The sequence below is a fragment of the Dendropsophus ebraccatus genome, chromosome 7, assembly GCF_027789765.1.
Source record: "Dendropsophus ebraccatus isolate aDenEbr1 chromosome 7, aDenEbr1.pat, whole genome shotgun sequence".
Classification (NCBI taxonomy): Eukaryota; Metazoa; Chordata; class Amphibia; order Anura; family Hylidae; genus Dendropsophus; species Dendropsophus ebraccatus.
In genome coordinates, this window is record NC_091460.1 from 68,980,302 (window position 1) to 69,003,338 (window position 23,037).

General features: G+C 41.6%; 1 protein-coding gene across 1 annotated transcript; it reads right to left on the bottom strand.

Annotated features, from left to right (window-relative positions):
- Window positions 1-476: 476 nt before the first annotated feature.
- TLR3 (toll like receptor 3) lies at window positions 477-14,488 on the bottom strand. Its single transcript, XM_069977710.1, has 5 exons — window positions 14,398-14,488; window positions 10,501-10,953; window positions 8,666-8,857; window positions 5,087-6,921; window positions 477-2,501 (listed from the first exon to the last, which is right to left on the bottom strand). The coding sequence occupies exons 2-5, from the start codon at window positions 10,942-10,944 to the stop codon at window positions 2,276-2,278; spliced, it is 2,697 nt and encodes an 898-aa protein (XP_069833811.1). The 5' UTR covers window positions 10,945-10,953; window positions 14,398-14,488; the 3' UTR covers window positions 477-2,275.
- Window positions 14,489-23,037: the final 8,549 nt, after the last annotated feature.

Sequence of the window (23,037 nt, forward strand, 5' to 3'; positions counted from 1 at the left end):
ATTGAAAACACAGAAAGGCTATGTTAACACACTATTGAAATTAAGTGGATGGCCGTCATATAATGGCAAATAACAACCACTATTTCAAGGCAATGGCCGGTGTTTCAAAATAACAGTAATTATTTGCCATTATATGACGGCCATCCACTCAATTACAACAGTGTGGGAACATAGCCTTTCTGTGTTTTCAATCCACTGTGTGGGAACATACCCTCAAAGATAAAAACCTCTGCTACTTCACAGGACACAAAGTACTGTAATTAAAAACAACCCCAGGAAAGGATCTAAAGACTATACAACATATTCCTTACTATACACCCATAGGAGGTGACGATTTGCAGACTTTAACATTATTTTCATGTTAGAGATATAAGATAGCAGATGCTCTTAAGTGTACTAGTAAGGATATCAGATGATGTCACAAATGTAGAAGCATTATGATGAGTAATTTCAGTGACCCCGCCTGATGTTTCCCCTTTAAAAATCCAGTAGTAAGTGATGAAACTGATGCCAATGATGTCAGAGGTGAGGACATTGTGGCATTAATGACCAAAAGGGCAAAAATAAGATAATACCAGAGACCCCTTTAAATGTTGGCTGGAAAATGTTTATAGACATTTTTTATTTATTAAAAAGACCCTCCAAAAATAAACCATAAGTAAATACAAAATAAGCATTTTATGTTGTTTTTGATGTAAAAGTAATAATCAACTAAAATGTATGTCCATATGATCCATGTGTGTTAAAGGGGTATTCTCATCTGGGCTTGTCATACCCTATCTATTAGATGGATGTACAGGCATGTTGAGCACATTCTTTATTACATAGTGATTGCATCCCTATTCTTAGGATTAGAGATGAGCGAAGCAAATCTGGTGAATTAAGATGCGCTGAAAATCGCCCTGCAAATCTGCAAAAAAATTGGCTGTCTGGAGTGTCACAGGGCAGGAGAGATTAACCATAACCCCTAGTGCCTGTCCAATCAGCTGCAGGTCCCTCTGTGATGTCAGCACCTCCCCCTCACCTTCTATATAAGGCAGATCATTAAGTAAGTTCATTAAGGAGGTGGCCAGTCGGCTGTGTGTGGAGGAGAGAGCAGGATCGCAGCAGGTAGCTAGAGCAGAGACTAACAGAGCGATACAGGGACAGAGGAGAGGAAAGGAAGGCTGATTTTGGGTGATGTCACCACTTCTCCCTCTATATAAGGTGGTTTGTTAAGAAGGTGGCCAGTCGACTGTGTGGGGAGGGTAGAGCAGGATCGCAGCAGGCAGTTAAAGCAGAGCAGGGAGAGACTAACAGAGTGATAGAGGGACAGAGAGGAGAGGATAGGAGGGCTGATTGTTGGTGATGTCAGCACCTCCCCTTTACCCTCTATATAAGATGGTTCATTAATGGAGGTGGCCAGTTGGCTTTGTGTGGAGGAGAGAGCTGGATGGCAGCAGGCAGTTACCAGGGAAAGACTAAGGACCCTATTACACCAACACATTTCTGACAAATGTATCTGACAGATTTTTAAAGCCAAAGCCAAACAGGTGATAAAGGAAAGACTGAAATTTCTACTCTTTTCCAATACATTTCTTGCTTTGGCTTCAAAAATATGTCAGATAAATTGGTCAAAAATCTGTTTGTGTAATAGGGCTCTAACAGAGTCATAAAGTGACAGAGAGGAGAGAATAGGAGGGCTGATTGTGGGTAATGTCAGCACCTCCCTCTCCCCCTCTATATATAAAAAGGTTCATTAAGGAGTTGACCAGTCGGCTGTGTGTGGAGGAGAGCAGGATGGCAGCAGGCAGTTACAGCAGAGCAGGGAGAGACTAACAGAGTGATATAGGGACAGAGAGGAGAGGGATGGCGGAAATTGGACGATTGACTGGCTGACTTTTTTTTTTTAATTGTGATTTTCCGATTTTATTTCCACTTTTACAACATGCTTTAACAAATTTGCCCTTCTGTAATAGTCCCAGTATTGTAGCTACTATAGTTTTGGCTGTTTTAATAAAAATTCTTAAGATACGATTTGCGAATCTTCACGTATTTGAGCAAAAAATTTGCTACACTAATTTCCGCCTGCTTCGCTCATCTCTACTCCGGATCATTGGGAGTCGTCCAACACATTCTTTTGGATTTCTCAGAATAGCATTCCCTATTTCTTTTGAACAGGAAACTCTAGAATGTATTGGAACCCCTATCCTTGTTTATGCAGGCTATGACATCTTCTTCATTCTTCTCACCAGTTTGCTGGACAAACATATCCCTCAGTACATATGGTCCATATTTATTTTACTATATTAGATGACCCTAGAGCAATTTTTAGTTTTTGCTGGAAAGCATTTAACCTCTCCTTCTGAACAGGCCACTCTAAAATGCATCTGGATTTGACCATTCCTCTTCTCAGGTGTATGCTGTTTAGTTTATAATCTGGAATGTCCTCTAGAAATAGGAGTACAATGGAGTCCTGGCTCTTCTCAATAGCTTGGTTGATGGCCTGATGAATCATAAACCTTATTAAAAAAAAAAAAAAAAAAAAAAAGATGTATTTAAAAATAAATATACAATGCTAAACCATCTCCATAAATTAGTGCTATCACTAAAACTTAAAAGGCTATAGACACATTTGAAAGACATTTTATTCATTCTTAAGTTGTACTTATTATGGTGCAAAATATATTTTCACTTTAGGTCTTTACTAAAAAGTGTTTACTTTTGTCCCTGCCTGAGTTGTTCTTTTAGGTTTCTCAACCTTCTAGTTCGAAAAATGAATATAGGTGAAACTTTGGAGCCCCCATGCAGCTACTCAAGAGTAGTGGGTGGGTATAAACCTACAGGTGAGTATTGTTTCCTCTTTTCAGTACCACCTATACTGCCCCTATTTACTTATTTTTTTTATATAGCACCAATATTCTGCAGTGCTGTACAGAAATTGTCATCACTCCCACTGATCCCTGTCACCACTGAGACTCACAATTCTAGATTAATCTATGAGTATGTTTTGGAGTGTTGAAAGAACCACTTTTTATGTTATAGCATTTTATAGAAGCCTGTTAAACAAGATACCAGTATGCAGTAAGGGGGCATTCACACGTCCGCAGAAACCAGTCTGTGAATGGACGGTATCCTGCAGAGTGGACCTCGGAGCTCACAGCATCATGATCATTAATTATGATTTGGGGAGCTCCGTAACTCTTTTTAAGTTTGTGCTAGTGTGCTGAGAATAACTAGGTTTAAATGAGGGCAGCATGAACTAGTGACAGAACTACTGAACAGATCAGTGTATTACTTACATCATTTTGCTCAGCTGTTCTCCTAATATGCAGGAGAATAGGAAACTTGCAACAGCCCCCCCCCCCCCTGCCCTCCAACCGCTGATTGATTGACAGTTGACTGCCTATACACAGCATGGGTGGATAACTGCCAATCAGCAGCTGGTGGGCAGAGTTTTCTGCTTCTCATGAATACTGAGGACTACTGAGCTCATGCACATAATGGAGAGGACTACTTATTGTCCAGGTAATTCAGGAGGATATCTCTGGATCAGCTGTACAGAACAATGTAAGTGATACATCTTTCTATTCAGCTTCTCTGTCACTAGTATATGCTACCCTTAGATAGGACAGTCTAAACCTACTGACAAAGTCTCTGAGGTCCACTCTGCAGGACACCATCAGTTTCCAGACTGGTTTCTGGAGACACCTGAATGTCCCCTAAAGCTATTCTGGTTAATAGATGTCAGTGCATGAAAAGAACATATTTCATAGGTGTAACAAAACTGAATTTCAAAAACATATATACAAAAGGTCTGAATCAGTAACATAACACACACACATTATAAATAGGCCACTTAGTGATATTAAAAAAAAAACAACCCTCAGCTGCGTCACCTGATAACCTATAAAAAGGTATCTCATTACTAGGATGATGAAAATGAAACTAGGGTGGACATTTCAGCAAAATAATGATCCCAAACACACAGCTAAGGAAACTCTCAACTGGTTTCAGAGACAAAAACAATGCTGCTAGAACGGTCCAGCCAATCACCTGACCTGAATCCAATAGAAAATCTATGGAAGATACTAAAGCTCAGAGTTCATACAAGGATCCTAATGAACCTTCAGGATTTGAAGAATGTTTGTGTGAAAGAATGGGCCAAAATCCCACCTGAGTGTCTTGAAGCTGTCATCACCAGCAAAGGCTTTTGTATGAAGTATTAGTTCAGTCAGCGTGTTCAATACTTTTTCCCTGTGTCATTTCTCATTAATAAACATAACTTTGTATTTATCATACATTTATAGACTTCTATGGTTTGATTCCTTTTTTTTTCTTTTTTGACTATGTGGATTGGATGGGTTGTTACTAACATCTGGTGTGAATTCCATGTGAATAGCAAACACTAAATATAGTTACTTAAAGTGACTCTGTACCCACAATCTGTCCCCCCCCCAAACCGCTTGTACCGTCAGATAGCTGCTTTTAATCCAAGATCTGTCCTTGGGTCCGTTCGGCAGGTGATGCAGTTATTGTCCTAAAAGACAACTTTTAAACTGGCAGCCCCGTGCCCAACCTCTATTTCCCTCCTCCCCACCTTCCTAATCACTAGGAATGGCCCAGGCAGATTGTCTCCTATTCCTCAGCTTTGTGAATACTGAACATGGGCTGGATCGTTAAGGCACCTGTGCAATGTTCAGACAGGAGAAAATGTTCCAGTGGCATTCCTAATGATGAAGAGGGTGGGGAGGAGGGACGGAGGGGTGGTGCAAAGTTAGGGCACAGATACTCCTGTTGGGCACGGGGCTGCAAGTTTAAAAGTTGTTTTTTTAGGACAATAACTGCATCACCTGCCGAACGGACCCCAGGAGAGATCTTGGATTAAAAACAGCTATCTGAATGTACAGGTGGTTTGGGGGGGGGGGGTCAGATTGTGGGTACAGAGTCGCTTTAAAAAATGGTGATGTGTTCAATACCTATTTCACCCACTAAATATATATACCCAACACACTTTGAGAGAGAGAGAGAGAGAGAGAGAGAGAGAGAGAGAGAGAGAGATTTTTTACATAGTTCTTTGAATTTTTTTTAATAATGGAGTACCTACCTACTGCACCACTGGTCATCCAGGAAATAACGTGTTATAACACAAATGAGCTTTCTGCTTTTTTTAATGCTGTTGACAATCAGGTCTAGACGTGGTAATCCAGCTTCAAAATCTCTTTCCTCAAAACAGAATTTAAATCTGCAGTTCTTATCTTCTTCAAGAGGAAGCAGATATTGATCGACCCATTGCATGTCTTTCTGGGCATGAATGATATAAGCATCATATTCAAACCTTTGGTTACCTGGGTCAATTTCTTTAAACCCAAGTATTTTGCTCTCTAAAACATTCCAGTAAAATGTTATTCTCCAGCCTTCAAGGTGTAGCAGCAAAGATAAAACCAGCAGCCAGCTCACAACAGTAAAGCTAACCATAAATAATAGCTGAAAAGGTGCATTATCTTTACAGGGTGAATTATCAAATTTTTCGACCATAACCCCATGGTATCCGTTAGGTGTATTACAGATATACTGTGTGTCTCGATTTGGGACACTTGTATTTGTGGTATTAAGCCAGTTTGCAAACCAAGCTATGCTTTCACATGTGCAATCAAATGGGTTATTGAACATATTTAAAGTCTTGAGGTTATTAAAAACATTTTTGAAAATGTTTTCTTCAACGGACGTTATTCGATTTTTATGTAGATCAAGAATAGTTAGTGATCTCTGATCTGCAAACAGGGATGGCGGCAGTATGTTAACATTATTTTCCCCCAAGTTCAAGATACTTAAATTTGAGAGGCCCCTAAAAACTTCAGCAGGTATCTCACTAAAGCCATTTGAAAGCAAGTCAAGAATTTCAAGTTTATGAAGCCCTTTTAGAAAAAATACAGGACCACCAGGGTTAGCCTTTTTCCACAATTGAGCGAGGTTGTTGTGCTGTAAACTCAGAATTCTTAGATTATGAAGCTCACTAAATAAATCTTCTTCTATGTTGGCGATATTGTTGTTACCAAGATCCAGATGGGTTAGGTTGCGTAGACAGTTAAAAGGGGAATCGCTTAGGCTTTTAAATGTTAATGCAGTCTTCCTAAGATACAGCTTTTCAAGGGAAGGAATATTACAAAATGTACTGGTTGTTAGGGTCAAATTTGTGTTATATGAAAGATAAATCTGTTTAATACTATGAAGACCTTCAAATTCCCGACCAGTAAGGTACTGGTTGATATGGTTAATCCCTAAATCAAGCACCTCTAGGTGTTCCAGACCATAAAAAGCTCCAGATTCTATTTTAGTTAAACCAGTATGTGTCAGATTCAGTAATATTATGGGTGACTTTGAAAGAGATGAAAAGGTTTTGTTGGTAAAACTTTGAAATGTGCAATCGCTGAGGCTTAAATGCGTTAGGCTTCTCAGACCGGTGAAAGTATGTTCGGAAAAGTTAACGTTTTTACTTTGTTCCATGTAGAGGTATTGCAGGTTTTGAAGCCATTTGAATGAAAAGTCCTCAATTCTGGGGTCCTTTGAACTGCTAAAAAACCTTTTCAAATTCAGGTATGTCACATTTGATAAACCATTAAACGCTCCAGAGGTCAGATGGTTGACTTGGTTTTCTTCCAAGTTTAGACTTCTCAAATGATCCAAATAAATAAACGAATTGTCATCAATCTGTGACAAACTGTTTTTAGAAATATCCAGACTTATTAAATTTGTAGAATTCAAGCCTTTAAAGGTTGCATTGTGTATTTTACTAATCTGGGAATTAACCAGAACAAGAACCTTAATTTGTGTGTCTGCCAACTGTGAGCAAAGATCCTCTGTTAACTTGGGCCCAAGGGTCATGTTAGCCATTGTCAGTGTATGAAGATAGGTCAGTTGTTGAAAACAGTGCGCTTGAATCTGTGAAAGAGAAAACCTTGTAGATTAGATTAGATGTGAATGAATATATGAATGGAGTAAACCTTCATTAAAAATCTGAAAAATCAAGTCAATTTTGCCATGCAGAAATGCACAAATTAAAGGGGTAGTCCGGCAGGGGGGCATTTTTTTCCTGACACCAGGGAGGAGGTGGCTGAGGGAAACAATGTCCACTCACCTCCCTGGTTCCAGCGGCGGGTCCCGCATCGCCTCGCGGTGAGTGGACGTCGTTTCCCTCAGCCACCTCCCCCCCCGGTCCCAGGGAAAAAATGCCCCCCGCCGGAGTTCCCCTTTTAAAAGTGTGTCTTCAGAGCAGTAGCGGTAGTCATAACCCTCAAATATACAGATTTAGGCCAAGTTCCCACATTGAGAGATAGAGGCCCTTCTGTGATACGGCCATGTCAAAAAACGGCCACTGTTTGAAATGTTCAACCTGGCCCGCACTGCAATACCAGCTGGGTTAACATCACTTCTTTTTAATTGGAATGCGGGTACTTTAGGGTGTGCCCGCGCTCCAATTAGCCCCAGCAGACCTGCAAACCTGCAACAACTGCTGTTGAAAATATGTGCATACCTTTATTTCAATAATTGAACCCTCCAGCGTGGAAATGTCACACTTTTAGGCTGGGTTCACACTATTTATATTTGAGGCTGTATTTGGTCCTCATGTCAGGTCCTCATAGCAACCAAAACCAGGAGTGGATTGAAAACACAGAAAGGCTCTGTCCACACAATGTTGAAATTGAGTAGATGGCAGCCATATAACGGTAAATAACTTCCATTATTTCAATACAACAGCCGTTGTTTTAAAATAACAGCAAATATTTGCCATTAAATGACGGCCATCCAATTACAACATTATGTGAACATAGCCTTTCTGTGTTTTCAATCCACTCCTTGTTTTGGTTGCTATACAGCCTCAAAAATACAGCCTCAAATATACGTAGTGTGAACCCAGCCTTAATTGATAAGCAAATTAGCCCTAAAGGCCCACCAGGTTTTCCCCTGGGCTGTAAAAGCCCAACAAAATACAGCCCATCAACCTGTTAGCAACATTTCTTAAAAAAAGGCTACAAGCAGCCTGACAAGCATTGCTAACAAGTGAATGGGATGCATTTTGCTGGATTTTTGAAATCCTGGGGAATACCCCCTTGGGCTTTTATTGCTACTTTGCAGACCAATTAAAAACATGATATCTCCACAATGGAGAGATAAAATATCAAAACAAAGGTATGCACAGATTCAGGGTTAGAAGCTCTAAAGGGCAATGGTCTTAATTTACTCGCCAAAATCTTGCTCATATGCATACTTAGCTGTCAGATCAGAAATTATGGCAAAGTGAAGGCTGAGTAAACAAAAAAGTGCTTATAAAAACTGACTGTACCTTTATAATCTGCATACTATAGCTAGATAAATAACTATTGATGCACTGCCCGTCCCCATAATACGGATCCATACCCAGCCATCCTGACGCTTCTGATGATTATCAGTTGAGTGGGCCGGCCAGGGATAGACCAGAATGGCAGTACACACACGGACACAAGGCTAGATTTAAAACTGCACAGAAATGGCACAGAGGATGAAGATGAGAGACATAACTTGTACCTCAGTGTCCTGTGCGCACTAGGGAGATATCAGCAGGTTAGGTTCATCTAACTTACTGATAGTTCTTCTTTAACCAGCAGCAGGAGGGTTCCCCTGACCACCTGTATATGTAACACCTTACCTCTTTCACAGGATTGGTTGAGAGATCAAGCTTCTGCAAAGACATGTTCCCAAGAAATATAAAATCCTCTTTTTTCAGTTCTTTAATCATATTATGAGAATACGAAAGCTCAGTGAGGTTTGATAGTTGTGGTTTGTCTCCTAAAGCTGTAGATGTCATTTTGTTGTGAGACATATCAAGAATGCGCAAGATCTGTCAAGAATAAAATCATGACTTTAATTACATTGATAACAACATCTACAACCCCAATTCTAAAAAAAAACTATGTACAAACATGTGTAATGTGTAAAACATAGAAGACATCAGATGTTGAAATTGAGAATGTTGCCATGTCATGAAAATTTTTTACTATAATTAGAACTTGCAGCAATGCATCTAGAAATGGCAGCAATTCACCTCAATAATGTTGGAACAGGGCAAGAAAAGGCTTAAAAAGTAAATGGTACTAATATAAAAACAACTGTAGGTGCAATTTGTAGCAAAGTCCACCTTCTTCACCGTCATCTTCTCTGGGCCAAAGCTCATGGTCAGCTAATATAAAATTTGAAATTCTTTTTGAAAATCGCTGTCATCGTATCCTGTAGACTCAAGAGGAGAGGAACAACATATGCCCACATCCAGACAAAGTCTCTTTTAGGTAAGACCATGTCGAAACACATACTGCATTCTGCACCACAACATGGCTACATAATAGAAGAGTCCCGATGCTGAACAGGTCTGCATACAGTCTAAACGTATCAGCAAATAGAAGACAGACAAGAATGGGGCAATGTTCCTTTCCTAAAACTCCAGCAATTGGTCTATTTGGCAACTTTCTCAAAAAAAATTTTGGGAAAAAAAAGAAAGAAATGGCTCTGTGCCATTTTAGGCCATGTTCACACACTGTATTTTGAAATTAAACAATAGCCATTGTTTAACAACATTGATTTATTATATTAGAGTGTATGAAAACGTGGCTGTAGGGCGCCAGACATACGATGGGTAAGCATCTTGTATGATCACTTTAGATATTTGTGGGATTAGGCGGATAGTGTATTTAGTAATCCTGCGAGGCTGTGTGGATACACCGCATGGTTACATACATTGACTTTCTTTGATGTTTACATAATATAGTGGTATATTCCAACATTTTGTAAGACCAAGGTGTCTTGGCTGTCATTTACTACTGGATTCCTTTTGCACTAAAAAGATTTTTTATGTGATTTTTAATCATATCAATAAAAATTGTTATATTTAAAACTTTAGCTTTGTTGTGGTGTAATTGTTATCTTTTAAAAAGCTAATTAATTACTTTAATTGGACCGGTTACATTATGGTAAATTAACTCTGCAAAGCAGAGACCAGTGTTAATTGTTGTGTCCGTTGGAACTACTGTATATACACTGTATATACTACGGCCGTGGTTTTCTGCGGCTGTACAAAATAACTGACATGTTGTGTAGCCGCTATTCAGTGAACAGTGGCCATACAAGATAGCCTGTACTCACAGTGTAAAGTACGGCTCTCGGACATACTTTATATTGTGGGCTATGGCAAATTGGAGTGTGGGTACACCCAAATGTGCCCACATTTCAATTCAAATACAGTTTGGGCCGGGTGAAAATCTCAGACATCAGCCATTGTTTGACCAGGTTAATTTTTTCCATGGCATGGTAACATGTCTCACCTACAACATCTGATATAAATTCTATATTCTAGTGAATAAAATATGAGTCTATGAGATTTGCAAATAATAGCATTGTTTTATTTACATGTCACACAAGGTCCCAATGTTTTGCAAATGGGAATGTACATGGAACTGCAACTAACATCCTGAATGTCAGAATGAATAATACCTGGAGGTTCTGAAATGGGTTTCCAGTAATTTCTTTTATTCCATTAGAATTAAGTCTCAGCTCATCAAGACCAGTGCAGGAATGCAAGGCTTTTTGTGGGATCTTGGTAAATTCATTGTGCTGTAAGTTTAGTATTTTAAGCAATGACAATTGTTGACATAAGGTTGTTTCCAAGTCATGGAGAGTATTATAACCAACATCCAAATGCTGAAGTTTGTCGTATCTGGAGAGATTGGCTACAGGCAATGTCTTCAGTCGATTGTGGGAAAGGTCTAAAATTGTAATGGTTGATGGAAGGTCAGAAGGTATAGTAGATAATTCCAAGTGACTGCAATCAGCTTTCTCTGCTGTGACCTTACAGTGATGTTCAGCCTTAATAGGTATCAGGATTATGATACACATAGTGCATACCACATACACAGGGAATAAGTATGCATGTTTCATCTTGTCTCTCTAATGGGAAAAATTACAAAAATATATTTATTATGTAGCCAGACACAAAACATGAATAAACATTATAAAAATTGTAAACCTAAACTATACAAGACTACAAAGCTAACACACACCCCGTTCCTTTCTTATAACAGACTAACCAGTCTGATGACAATAATATACATACTGCAGAGACGCAAGCTCATCTCTGGTTAAAGTAGACCTGTCAGTGGGAAAACAGAAGTGTAAATAAGCCCATGGCTAAATCTAGGCAAGTGTATATGGACAGTAATGCATATATTGTACTCTGTGCATATGCTGATTATATTTGCAGGGCCAGGTGTTTTTGCAACTCACTTAGCGAAAGTTAATGGCATGAATGAGGTATGTGGCAATGCTCTGCTCATTGCTGCTCAGCGTACAGAAGCAGAGAGACTTTGAGCAGGAGTGCCTGCTTCTATACCAACTTCTGCACCATGCTGCCCTATGCCATTATCAAAAAGCACCAAGGAACAAAGTATTGTAATGTTATGACAATTATCTTGGTGGTGGCTAAATCTGTACATTTGATCCTGACCCCACAAGGGTTATCAGATAATTTTCCCTCCATAATGCTCTTTTAAAATTTATTTTTTTAAAAGTCAACTTAAAGTGACTCTGTACCCACAATCTGCCCCCCCCCCCCCAAACCACTTGTACCTTCGGATAGCTGCTTTTAATCTAAGATCTGTCCTGTGGTCCATTTGGCAGATGATGCAGTTATTGTCCGAAAAAATACTTTTAAACTTGAAGCCCCGTGCCAAATGGGAGTATCTGTGCCCGAAAGGGGTTATCAAGCGCTACAAAAACATGGCCACTTTTCCCCCTACTGTTGTCTCCAGTTCAGGTGCAGTTTGCAATTAAGCTCCATTTACTTCAATGGAACTGAGTTTCAAAACCCCACCCAAACTGGAGACAACAGTAGGGGGAAAGTGGCCATGTTTTTGTAGCGCTGGATAACCCCTTAACTTTGCACAACCTCTCTGTCCCTCCTCCCCGCCCTCCTCATCATTAGGAATGCTCCAGGCAGATTTCCTCCTATTCGCCACCTGTTTAGCCCGGCACATGGGCTGGATTATTAAGGACCTGCCCATGTTCAACATGGAGAGAATGTTCCAGTGGCATTCCTAATGATGAAGAGGGTGGGGAGGAGGGGCAGAGGGGTGGTGCATAGTTAGGGCACAGATACTCCCGTTTGGCATGAGCAGGGGCGGATTAACTTTACCATAGGCCCCGGGCTGTTCACCAAGCCTGGGCCCCCCCACCCCACTGTAACTATGGAAGCACTAGCCTGGCGTTCATAGTACAGGATAGATAATGTCATGATGTCCTGATTTGTGCAAAATTGCCATCGGCGGGATGATTGACAGGCAGAGAGGCCAGTAACGGACCTTTTTGCCTGTCAATCATCCCCTCTGAGCGCGCTGACAGGCAGAGCGCAGTGACTAGATACGAGCGGGGAGCCGCCCACCATGACTACTTCCCCGCTCGTATCTAGTCACGAGCCGGGGAATAAAAGTCATTTGCTCCGTTATAAAGCACCTGCTGCGGCCGCGGCCGGTACGTGCCGGGGCCGCTCCAGGTGCTTTATACAATGCTCAAGGGAATTATATCAACTCAAACGGACTGATTGGTTCCCTTTAAGTTATCGATCACTGCTCTGCTCCAAAAGGAATGGTCGGGCAGCCAGACCACTGCTTGTAGAGCAGAGAGGTGACCAGTACCCTAATCAATGAGCTGTCAACAATAGAAAGAAAAGAGCAGTTTATCAGGAGAAGGAGTCAGGTTTGTCCACCCGCCACAGACACTGACAGACTGCCACTGCAATCGCCCACCCGCCACAGACACTGACAGGACTCCCCCACCCATGCTGACAGAATGCTGCTACCATCAGCTGATGGCCGCCCTCACTAGAAACTAACAGCTACCCTTAATTGGACACTGACCGAACCCCTACCCACCCCCCATGCTTTTCGAGACACTGACAGCCTGTGGCAATGATCCGCACTAGCAGCTCTGCATGTATGTGTCCCCACACTGACAGACTGTGGCCACCACCAACTGGACCCCCCACCACATCCCTTGTTCCTGGCCACTGACAGCTCCCCCCCCAACACTGACAGCAACTCCCCCTCGCCCAGGGTCCCCGAATCCCCCCCCCCCCTGCAGACTGACAAACTGTGGCCACCATCAGCATGACACTGAACTCTATCCAGCACTGATCCAAGGACTTAATCATCTCTGCAGTGAGTATGTTACAATCACACATTGCTGGGCACACTGAGGGAGGACACATGATCCCCAACATGTACAGTGCGGGCCAAGAGGAAGGAGCAGTGTCAGAGAGGGCAGAAAAAGAGGAAAAAAGTACCGAAATAGTGCAGAACACATAATAACTTGCATTTACCAATATGTGAAGCTATGTGTGGGCTATTACATAATGTAAAAAAAGATTTGGGGGGGAATACCCCTTAAAGATTATTTTTCACATCTCAGATTTGTCCTGCAGTCGCTTATACAGTAGTGTAGTTTGTATACAGGGAACTGTATAAAATCAGTACAAAACAAGCTCATTTATGAGAAAACCTGCAGTGGCATGGCAGAGCACTAACTAGATATTTACTAAATCTGAGTAACTCCAGCTATAGCAATGTATAAGCGTGCATAATAAAAGCAGTACACACAAACTAATAAGCAAGCAGGTCAGAGCAGGTCAGAAGCTGCTGAGCTACCTATAGGTGTCCCAGGTATGTCCACAAAGAATCTTTCAAATTAAGTGCAAAATTCCTAAGTCTTAAAGAAGGATTTCACTGTGAGTAGTAGTAGCTCCTAACAACATCAAGACTGTGCTCTCCAACCTTCCAACTACAACACCCAACATGTCCCAACAGCCTGTGGCTTTTAAGACACCAAGACATGTCAGGGCATGCTGGGAAATACTGAAATACACTTTATGAACTTAGCATTAATCCAGAACATCATTAGAACACAGCCACGTTTTATAAGTATTTTACTGTTGGATATCTTCACTGTGTGTGAACATAGTAAAGTAACAACTAATGGTTAATTTTCCCAGGAATGTCTTTAACCAGCTCTGACCACTCCTTGATGTGAACTACAACTCTAAGCAAGAGTACCCGGCTGCAAATAAGTCTTATGCTCTAGTCCTTTTCTTTACAGTGGTATAAACATCCTTCAGATAAGCTGCAGTGCTAAAGGTGAGAGAACACGTATCACTGCTGACGGATACAACAAGGTTTATTACAGTTAACCATATGCAGAACGACATCTGCCAATAGATATACAGTATACTGAGCTGTGAACAATTAAGGAGCTTACAAACTCATCACCAAGGGTCACGTTAAAGAAACAAGTATAACATTGCATCATTATTATATTAAACAGACACTCATATCAGAAACTTACAGACACTTCTGGGTTGGAGTGCAAACAGTTAAGTCTGTCTTATTCTGTAAACCATGCGCGCCATATGAAAGAGCTAACAAAGTGGTGGAAAGCAAGCTTGCAGATTGTAGGTGGAGGAGCAGGAGCTGGCTGATGTGAGTCACTGGCACTGGGGCAGGCCTCCAGCCCTGGGAGTGGTTAATTCACTATAAACAGAAACCTCCATCAGCAATGTAGTATACAGAGAATGATCAATGTACCATATTCACCTTCATTACTCCTACTGTAGGAGATCAGGCTTGGTGTAGAATGTTTAATATCAAAGTGAAATATCGCTTATTATATGAACAAAGAAGGAATCCATGGTCTTTAATACAGCGCACGGTTTATAAAAGCAACAGTTCTGTCTTGTAATAGATGTGCCGAAGAGAACTAAAGAGACTGTATCCCTAAGTGTCTTGTAGGTTTTTGGTTCAGTCCTATAACACACCATCAGAACAGCATCACAGACAATTGAGCATTGTACAGCGCTCTGTCCCAGACGGTGAATGGAGCAAAAATGTACGTCCATGACCCTTCAAAATCCTCCATGATGGGAAATTTGAGAAAGCAGCTATGGGCCCCCCCCAGCGATTATACATCTATCACCTGCCTTGTGGATAGGTGATAAATGCTTTTGTCAGGTAGTTCCTTTAACAAACAAGAGAAACTAGTTTTCATGAATAGCCAACTGCCTCACTTGTAAAACATAACCATAACCTTTGAATTTCTTGTTGTGTTTCACATCAACAGTGCATTTTACTAGATGCAACATAAGAACAGCATGTATTGTCTGCCCTGTCTCCTTCTTCTCAGCCACAGACGATAACTTCCTCAGATTTCATCAGTTCTGGTGGTCTCTTTCATTATAGCTCAAAAACATTTGGAGGGCATTATGGATCCTATTTTTTTCTTTTGCATTAGGGTACTTTCATACATATTGTATCATAGCAGATTTTACGCTGTGAGTTTCTTGCAGGGAAATATGCTGTGTTTCTGATTACAATTAAAGTCTATGGCAATCCACTCTCTCAGCAGATTTTCATTCCACTACAAGAAAGAAGCCCAAAGTATTAATAAAGAGACCCTGTCCCTACCTGTCCGCATTCCCCTGGAGCTCTCCTTATTGGGGCTCTGGCTCCTCCGCTCAGTGACAGCCCACTCACCGAGTATGTGAACATAACCTTAGGGCCCTATTAGGGTATATTCACACGGAATAATTGTGTCAACATTGTGACATCGATCATCATGCATTACCTCTCAATGTCTTCCTGTCTTCCCCACGCTTCCTGCAGCCACCAGTGCAACTTTAGAATGGTCTCTGAAGTGACAAGCTGCTCAGCCAATCATTGGCAGGGACAGGACTGCCGCAGCCAATGGTTGGCCTGTCACTTCAGAGTCCAGCTCTGAAGTTCCACTGGAGGCTGCAGGAAGTGTGGGGAAGACACGTGTGGAGAGGTAATGTATATACTTTATTACACTTCTAAAGCAAGGGCTGCGCGGACATCACTAACAATCTCCATGCAGCCCTTGCTGCTTGATAATCGATCCATGTAATAAGCTCAGTAAATGAGCCCAGGTCTAGCAGATTGGCACCTGTTTACTATATTGATTGGTCCATCTAATACCACCCTTAGAAAGTCTTAGGCCCAACAATGGCAACAAGCCCATCTGAAACACTCTTTTAATCTAATGACCCTTTTGTTAGAACGAAACCGCAAGGAGTACGAACAAGTGACTACTGAGCTTTGCAGGACCAAACATGAGTACCGCAGCAGGACACCTCCCGAACAGGCTGCGTCTTTTATGAGTAAATTAGACAAAAAACTTGTGTCTACACAAAAAGAACTAAAAGAAAAGAAACGAGATAAATTTATGAGAGACAAAATGGACTATGACCATAACAGAGTATTTGATTGGCAAACTAAATCTAAAGCCAGAAGAGTGTACAAAAATAAACCTAAAAAATACTCAGAGTTTCTTACCACGGACTCAGATACAAGCCTCTCAGATGACGCACCTACTACTGGACCTACGGCAAATGCCAGAGGCTTTCATAGTCAACGACAGACGGCCCCTTTAGGCGCAGAACCAGGAGAGGAGGCTGGAGGGCACGGAAACAGAGGGCGAGGAGAGAAAAAGAGGAAGCAAGTCAGTTGGCGTTAACATCTACCCTGACCAATGTAATCAATATTTCTGATGTCACACTACCCCCTGAATGCATGCAACTATTAAAGAAAGGACTCAACTATGGCATAGCTGAAGATTTCTCGCCTACCACCTTCGATATAGATCTATTTAAAGCCGTACGTAAAGTGAATCTTAAGAAGTTTTTCAAAAATAAAAACACTAATGAACATCACGCAGTCTCATCGTCCTTGAGATGTAACATAGGCCCTCTAGGTTTCTTTCCCCCAACAGAATTCAATGCGGAAGAAATTCAATGCATGGAGGCTTTAGTTGACATGGACGATCGCCACCAACCGGATGAACCAGTTAATAATGAAGCATTCATGGGAGGCAACCGATCCACCTTTTGCCCGCAAGTAACACCCGGGAGCCCTTTGGACTTGTTCCACAAAATGGTCTCACAAGAGGTTAAGGCCTTGATCTACCCCAGAGCAGCTAGTAATCTGTCCCCCTCGGAACAGAATGCGCTTAAATGGCTCAAAAGTAGGCCAGATTTGATAATAAAGAGAGCCGACAAAGGCGGAGCTACCGTGGTGATGCCACGAACTTATTACATGGAAGAAGCCCACCGGCAACTTAATGACAACTCCACCTATAAGAAGCTCACAAGTAACCCTATCCCTGGCGTCCAAAGCCGTCTCAGAAGCATGCTTTATAAACACTGCAGCACTGGAGGTTTAGATAAGAAAATGGCTGAAAAATTATTGCCCCATATGCCTAGGACGCCCAGGTGGTATTTCCTACCGAAGGTGCACAAGTCCCTGGAACGACCACCTGGGCGTCCGATTGTCTCGGCAATTGGATCGGCTACAGAAGCCTTATCGCAATATCTGGACTGGGCACTTCGACCCATCCTCCCTGGAACTATGGGCTACCTTAAGGACTCTGGCGACTTCATTAAGACCCTTGACTCCATCCACTGGTCCCCCAATTACCTCCTGGCATCCATCGACGTGGAGAGCCTCTACACCCGCATCCCACATGATGCGGGTGTAGAGGCGATCAACTGGTTTATGTCTCGCTGCCAGAAACCCACGGCCCAGAGAGACTTTATTTGTGATGCATTATGTTTTGTCTTACGCAATAATGTATTTATGTTTGAGGGAGATTGGTATGGTCAGGAGATCGGCACTGCAATGGGCACGCCGGTCTCCTGTACCTATGCCAATCTCTTTCTGGCTAAACTAGAAAATGACATCGTCTTCTCTATGAAGAACCCCTTCGTCAACAGGCTGGTCACCTACCTCCGCTTTGTTGACGATGTCTTCATAGTATGGAACGGCCTAGAAAGTGAGTTTGCCCAGTTCGTAGATTATCTAAATCAGAATAACAATGTAAACATGCTTTTCACCTATAAAATAGGGGGCACATCTTTAGAATTTTTAGATGTGCAGGTAGATATAAAAAATGACGCTTTTTCTACCTCAGTGTATAGGAAGCCCACGGCTTGTAACTCCCTATTACACTACACTAGCTCGCACCCTCAGCATGTCCGCGAAGCCATCCCCTATGGCCAAATGGTCCGTCTGCGCCGTGTGAACAGTACCAACGAGTCCTTCACCACACAGGCTAAAGATTTAGAAGAAAGGCTGGTTGCCCGTGCTTACCCTAGACCATTAGTACAAACAGCTTATAGACGAGCCTTGAGTCTTGATAGAAAGCAGCTCCTGTATAACAAAAATACTAAACATACAACGCAACCGGTCTTTTCTTTTGCCTTTCAGAACTCCCCCCAAAATAATGTGATAAAAAAAGCCATTAAAAAATACTGGCATCTACTACAGCAAGACGCAGACCTCGATATGTATACGCTCCAGCAACCAGTTATAGCATTCCGAAAAAATAGCACAATAGGGGATGCGCTTAGCACTACTAGTCATAGCGCCCCCACTAGCACATGGCTGACCAAAGCACCAATTACCGGTAATCGGCGGTGCGGTCAGTGCAATTATTGCAATAAAATGCTCACTGTCTCATACATTAACCTTAACGGTGTAGACTGCAGGATAAAAGAGCTTATCACTTGCAAAACGTCCTTCATAGTTTATGCTATCATTTGCACATGTAAACGATTTTACATTGGCAAAACAAAGAGGCCCCTGTGGACGCGCTATAAGGAACATTGCTACTCAGTGAGAACAAAAAAAGGAGTTCCTAGACTCATTGAGCATGTTCACACTGTCCACAGCGGCGACACAGGGGTTCTACGTTTTGTTGGGCTTGAAAGAGTTCACCACGCCCCAGAAGGGGTTGAACGCCATCAGTTCCTCCTACAGAGGGAGTCACTGTGGATCTCCAAACTTAATGCCACAGGTGCTGGGGGCTTAAATGAACGCAACGATCTTAGCGTATTTTTATGATGCCTTGAACATCAGCTATATGTAATCAGCGTTATGCCTTTATACCATATTGATATTTGTATTTTCTGTTATACCGCAAGTGTTCACATTTTTATAGCATGTCTCAATCACTGACCACTGTGTATATAAAGCACTCCCGGGTGTGACGTATTGGCCTGGCTAGACGAAGGGAGGAGTCCCGAAATAGCTATCCCAGGTGATGCGCCTGCACCTTCACTGTTCCATCTCCCCTTCCCTGCATATGTTTTCCACGCAATAAATCTATGAAGACTTCAACTGGTGAGTGCTGGATTTTCTCCTATTGCTTGTTAAATGTATATACTTTATTACACTTCTAAAGCAAGGGCTGCGCGGACATCACTAACAATCTCCATGCAGCCCTTGCTGCTTGATAATCGAGCCATGTAATAAGCTCAGTAAATGAGCCCAGGTCTAGCAGATTGGCACCTGTTTACTATATTGATTGGTCCATCTAATACCACCCTTAGAAAGTCTTAGGCCCCTTCACACGACCAGAAAATCCGGATGTGTAAAGGATTTGGATGGATTTCTGGACCCACCCTCCAGTCTCTTGCTGCAGGGATGGGATCCCCGGTCAGGCACGATGATATCATTGACCAATACTGGGGGACCTCTTTCCTGTTACTTATAGGCTGCAGGACAGAGGTTCCTGCAGTCTATGAGAATGAATGGCAGGTACTAGCAGCACCTGCTCTGCCATTCTACAACTGTATCTGTGTCCAGAGAAGGACACAGATACAGTGAGCTTTGCCCCCCGCCACTCAGAGATCCCAGGCAGGCAACTGGCGGCAGTGAGCAGGGTCTTAGCGACCGTGCAGCTTAAAGGGAACTGCTTAAAGGCAACCCAGTGTCCTCCTGCAGTGTCTGACCGCTGCTGCCGCTACTTCTGTGGAGAGGGACTGTCCAGTCTCAGTCAGTGATTGGCTAAGCAGCCTGTCACTGCTGAAATCGGTCAGTGGGTGACCTGAGGACATTGCATGTGCATTTTAGCTTTTTATTTTCCTTTGCAAGCATTAAAGCTACATTCCTTTTTTTTGCAGACTGTATATCATATCTGCAATTTTTAGGCCAAATCATAAATGCGCAAAATTACAGACTTGTAAATAGGGCCATAGAAACCTATGCGCCTGCAATTATTGGAAAAATACAGACAAGGTCTAACTAGGCTATTTTTATATGTAATCATGGGTTTTAAAGGAAATGTATTTCTTAGATTTGTTTTTACTCATTTGATCCAGATACTGTGATATGTGCTTTTTTAAAAATCTGTTTAGATTTTCTGATTATATATTTTTTACTTTATTTGTAGTATTTTTTACTCATTTGATCCAGATACTGTGATATGTGCTTTTTTAAAAATCTGTTTAGATTTTCTGATTATATATTTTTTTACTTTATTTGTAGTACGGTACATTATTATGGGGGCTTCCATCTTGCCTAAGCTGTTTTTAAAAGCAATTAGGTATATCACTTTGTTTTGTTTTTTTTACATTAACAGACCGGTGCCAGCACAGGGATGCCAGTGGGGCAGTCCTTTTTTTAATCGGGCAGCAGTTAAAAAAAAGGAATGTGTCACCAGCATCCCTGCGCTGGTGCTGGTCTGTTAATGTAAAAAACCCCAAAGGGATGTATCTGGTGGTACATTCGCTGTAAGAAGAAAGCGAGTGCCGAGCTATCAGTTCAGAGCTTGCTTCCCCCTTGTTTCCCGCTTGCTGCCAGTGCTATTACATGCACCAACAGCAAGCAGGGAGCAGCGTTAGGGGCCACGGAAAGCAGCAGGAGGGGCTGGCTTGACGGTCCTCAAATCATTTAACATATATTGATGTGTCCTTAGCACCTTCTGTATGTATTGCTTTTAAAGCTCCAGATCCAATGTCCAGTGTGATTACTAAAACTAAACTTTATAAAAGAACACCCTATCCAACCATTATCTGATGATACCCATACATTGCCATTCCAAGCACATACAGTTTACTTTCGACCCGAGACTGGTGTGTGCAAACTCAAAAGATAAAAAAAATCAATGTCAGCTCACCCAAACTTCAGCCGTTATAACTTAAAATTGCGTATGTGGACCTCGTAGGATGATATTGCGGGACGCCACCCAATAAGTCACCCAAAAACGAAAAGTTCCATCCACAGCTTCCAGAAGCCGTGGATGGAACTTTTCGTTTTTTGGACACACAAAAGATGTTTTATGCCACCTGCAATGCATTTTGTGTTAATAGACAAAGTCACTTCATAGGTAGCTTTACTGTTGAAAAAATGCATGTGTTTGCCCATATCAGTGACCATGAGGAATCAATCCAACATCAAGCCTCTGCAACAGCTTATACAGTATGTCTGTAGGAATGAGAACTGACATTGAAACAATGATAAATGTAAATTTGGCCAATAAAAAGAAAGGGTAAAATACAACACAATTGTTTGGTTGTTAAACGAGTAATTGACATAATACTGTGTATAGTCATACAAAGCCTTGTTATAGAGGAAAGAATAAAGCTGCTCATTCTTTGCTAAATCCTAATCACAGAAATGTCCTTGAAATTGAATTGCTGCTCAGTAAGAGCGATAAAGGCATGTAGACGAGGCTAGGACAATAAGTGAGAAAGAAAAAACAAATCCGTAGAGCAAAGGATGTGCTGGTTTGGTGACATTTTTAAGTAAAACATCAATCAACTGTTTAATTTTAATAATGGGAAATATAGTGAAAAAGAAAATAAACCAGAATGGAAAAAATTTAATCAGGAAGTGTGGATATAGACAGCTGACAAGATGTTGCTGTTCAAGAACAGTGCAGCATCATTGTATGGGCTCAAGGTACTCCAACATGCAAATAATGCTCTGTATGTTGGAGCCCTATTACACGGAAAGACTACCATGGGAAAAATTGTTATAGCGTTTAAATTTAGGCCGGGTTCACACTATGTATGACACTGCCCGTTGTGACCAGGCCGGATAAACCTAATTTCTTTAGATTTGAAATGCGGGCACGTTCTGGTGTGTCAGCATTTCAAATCACCATAGCTGACAATGTAATGTGCGGCCAGAGCTGCACATTACATTGTTTGCTGTGTCAGTCTTGTGTTGCCGCTATTCAATGAATAGAGGGCGCACAAAACTGACATGTCAGATTTTTGTGCGTCCGCTTGGAATCCCAGGAGGAATGTATATAGAGTGTATACACTCTGGCTGGGATTCTATAGACTTTAATGTGATCTGTAATTTCATTAAGTAACAGCCGTGGTTGCAAAACTGCAACTACGGCGGCTGTTTAATGAAATTATACATAGTGTAAACTTAGCCCTAAGCGATAATCTTTCCCTGTGTATGCAGGCAATGATGAAACGGCCAAGTAAGATTCGTTCATATGTCAATGATTGCATCTTTTGAGCTGACCATAAAATCATTGTTAATTGTTCACAAATGTTTTGATGTATGTACACATCATTCGTCGGTAATTATGATCATTCATATACTAGAGTGTAAAAGCTATTGAAATTACGATCATAATTGCAATCATAACTAACAACTATCGTTCCATGTATTATGGTGAATGAATTTAGGTAATTCCCAAAAGCGCTCGTTTGCAATTTATCGTTAATCAAAGGAAACCAAAAATCGCTTTGTTTGATAGGACCCTTACTATTTGGTCTGTCTGGAAAAAAAGCTGTACTTTATCGCTACCTAGTGGCTCCATAATATTAATCTTACATATTAGATTAAGGAAGTCCTGATGGCCTCTGCTCCCGATAGTCAGCCCATATCACATTGGCAAGGTCAACTCTCAGCTGTGTGAAACGGCTGCACTGCTGTTGCAAGCATCAATGTTTACTGCTGCTTGTCCTGCATTAAATAGAACAACACTGCAGTTCCACCACTACTTAAAGTACTCTGACAATTGCAGGACAAAATGCAGTAGAAATTAAAGACTACCATGGGAAAAAGTGTTAAAGCGTTCAAATTTAGGCCGGGTTCACACTATGTATGACACTGCCCGTTGTGACCAGGCTGGAAATTAAAGAAGTTGTCCAGGGAAAATCTTTTTCTT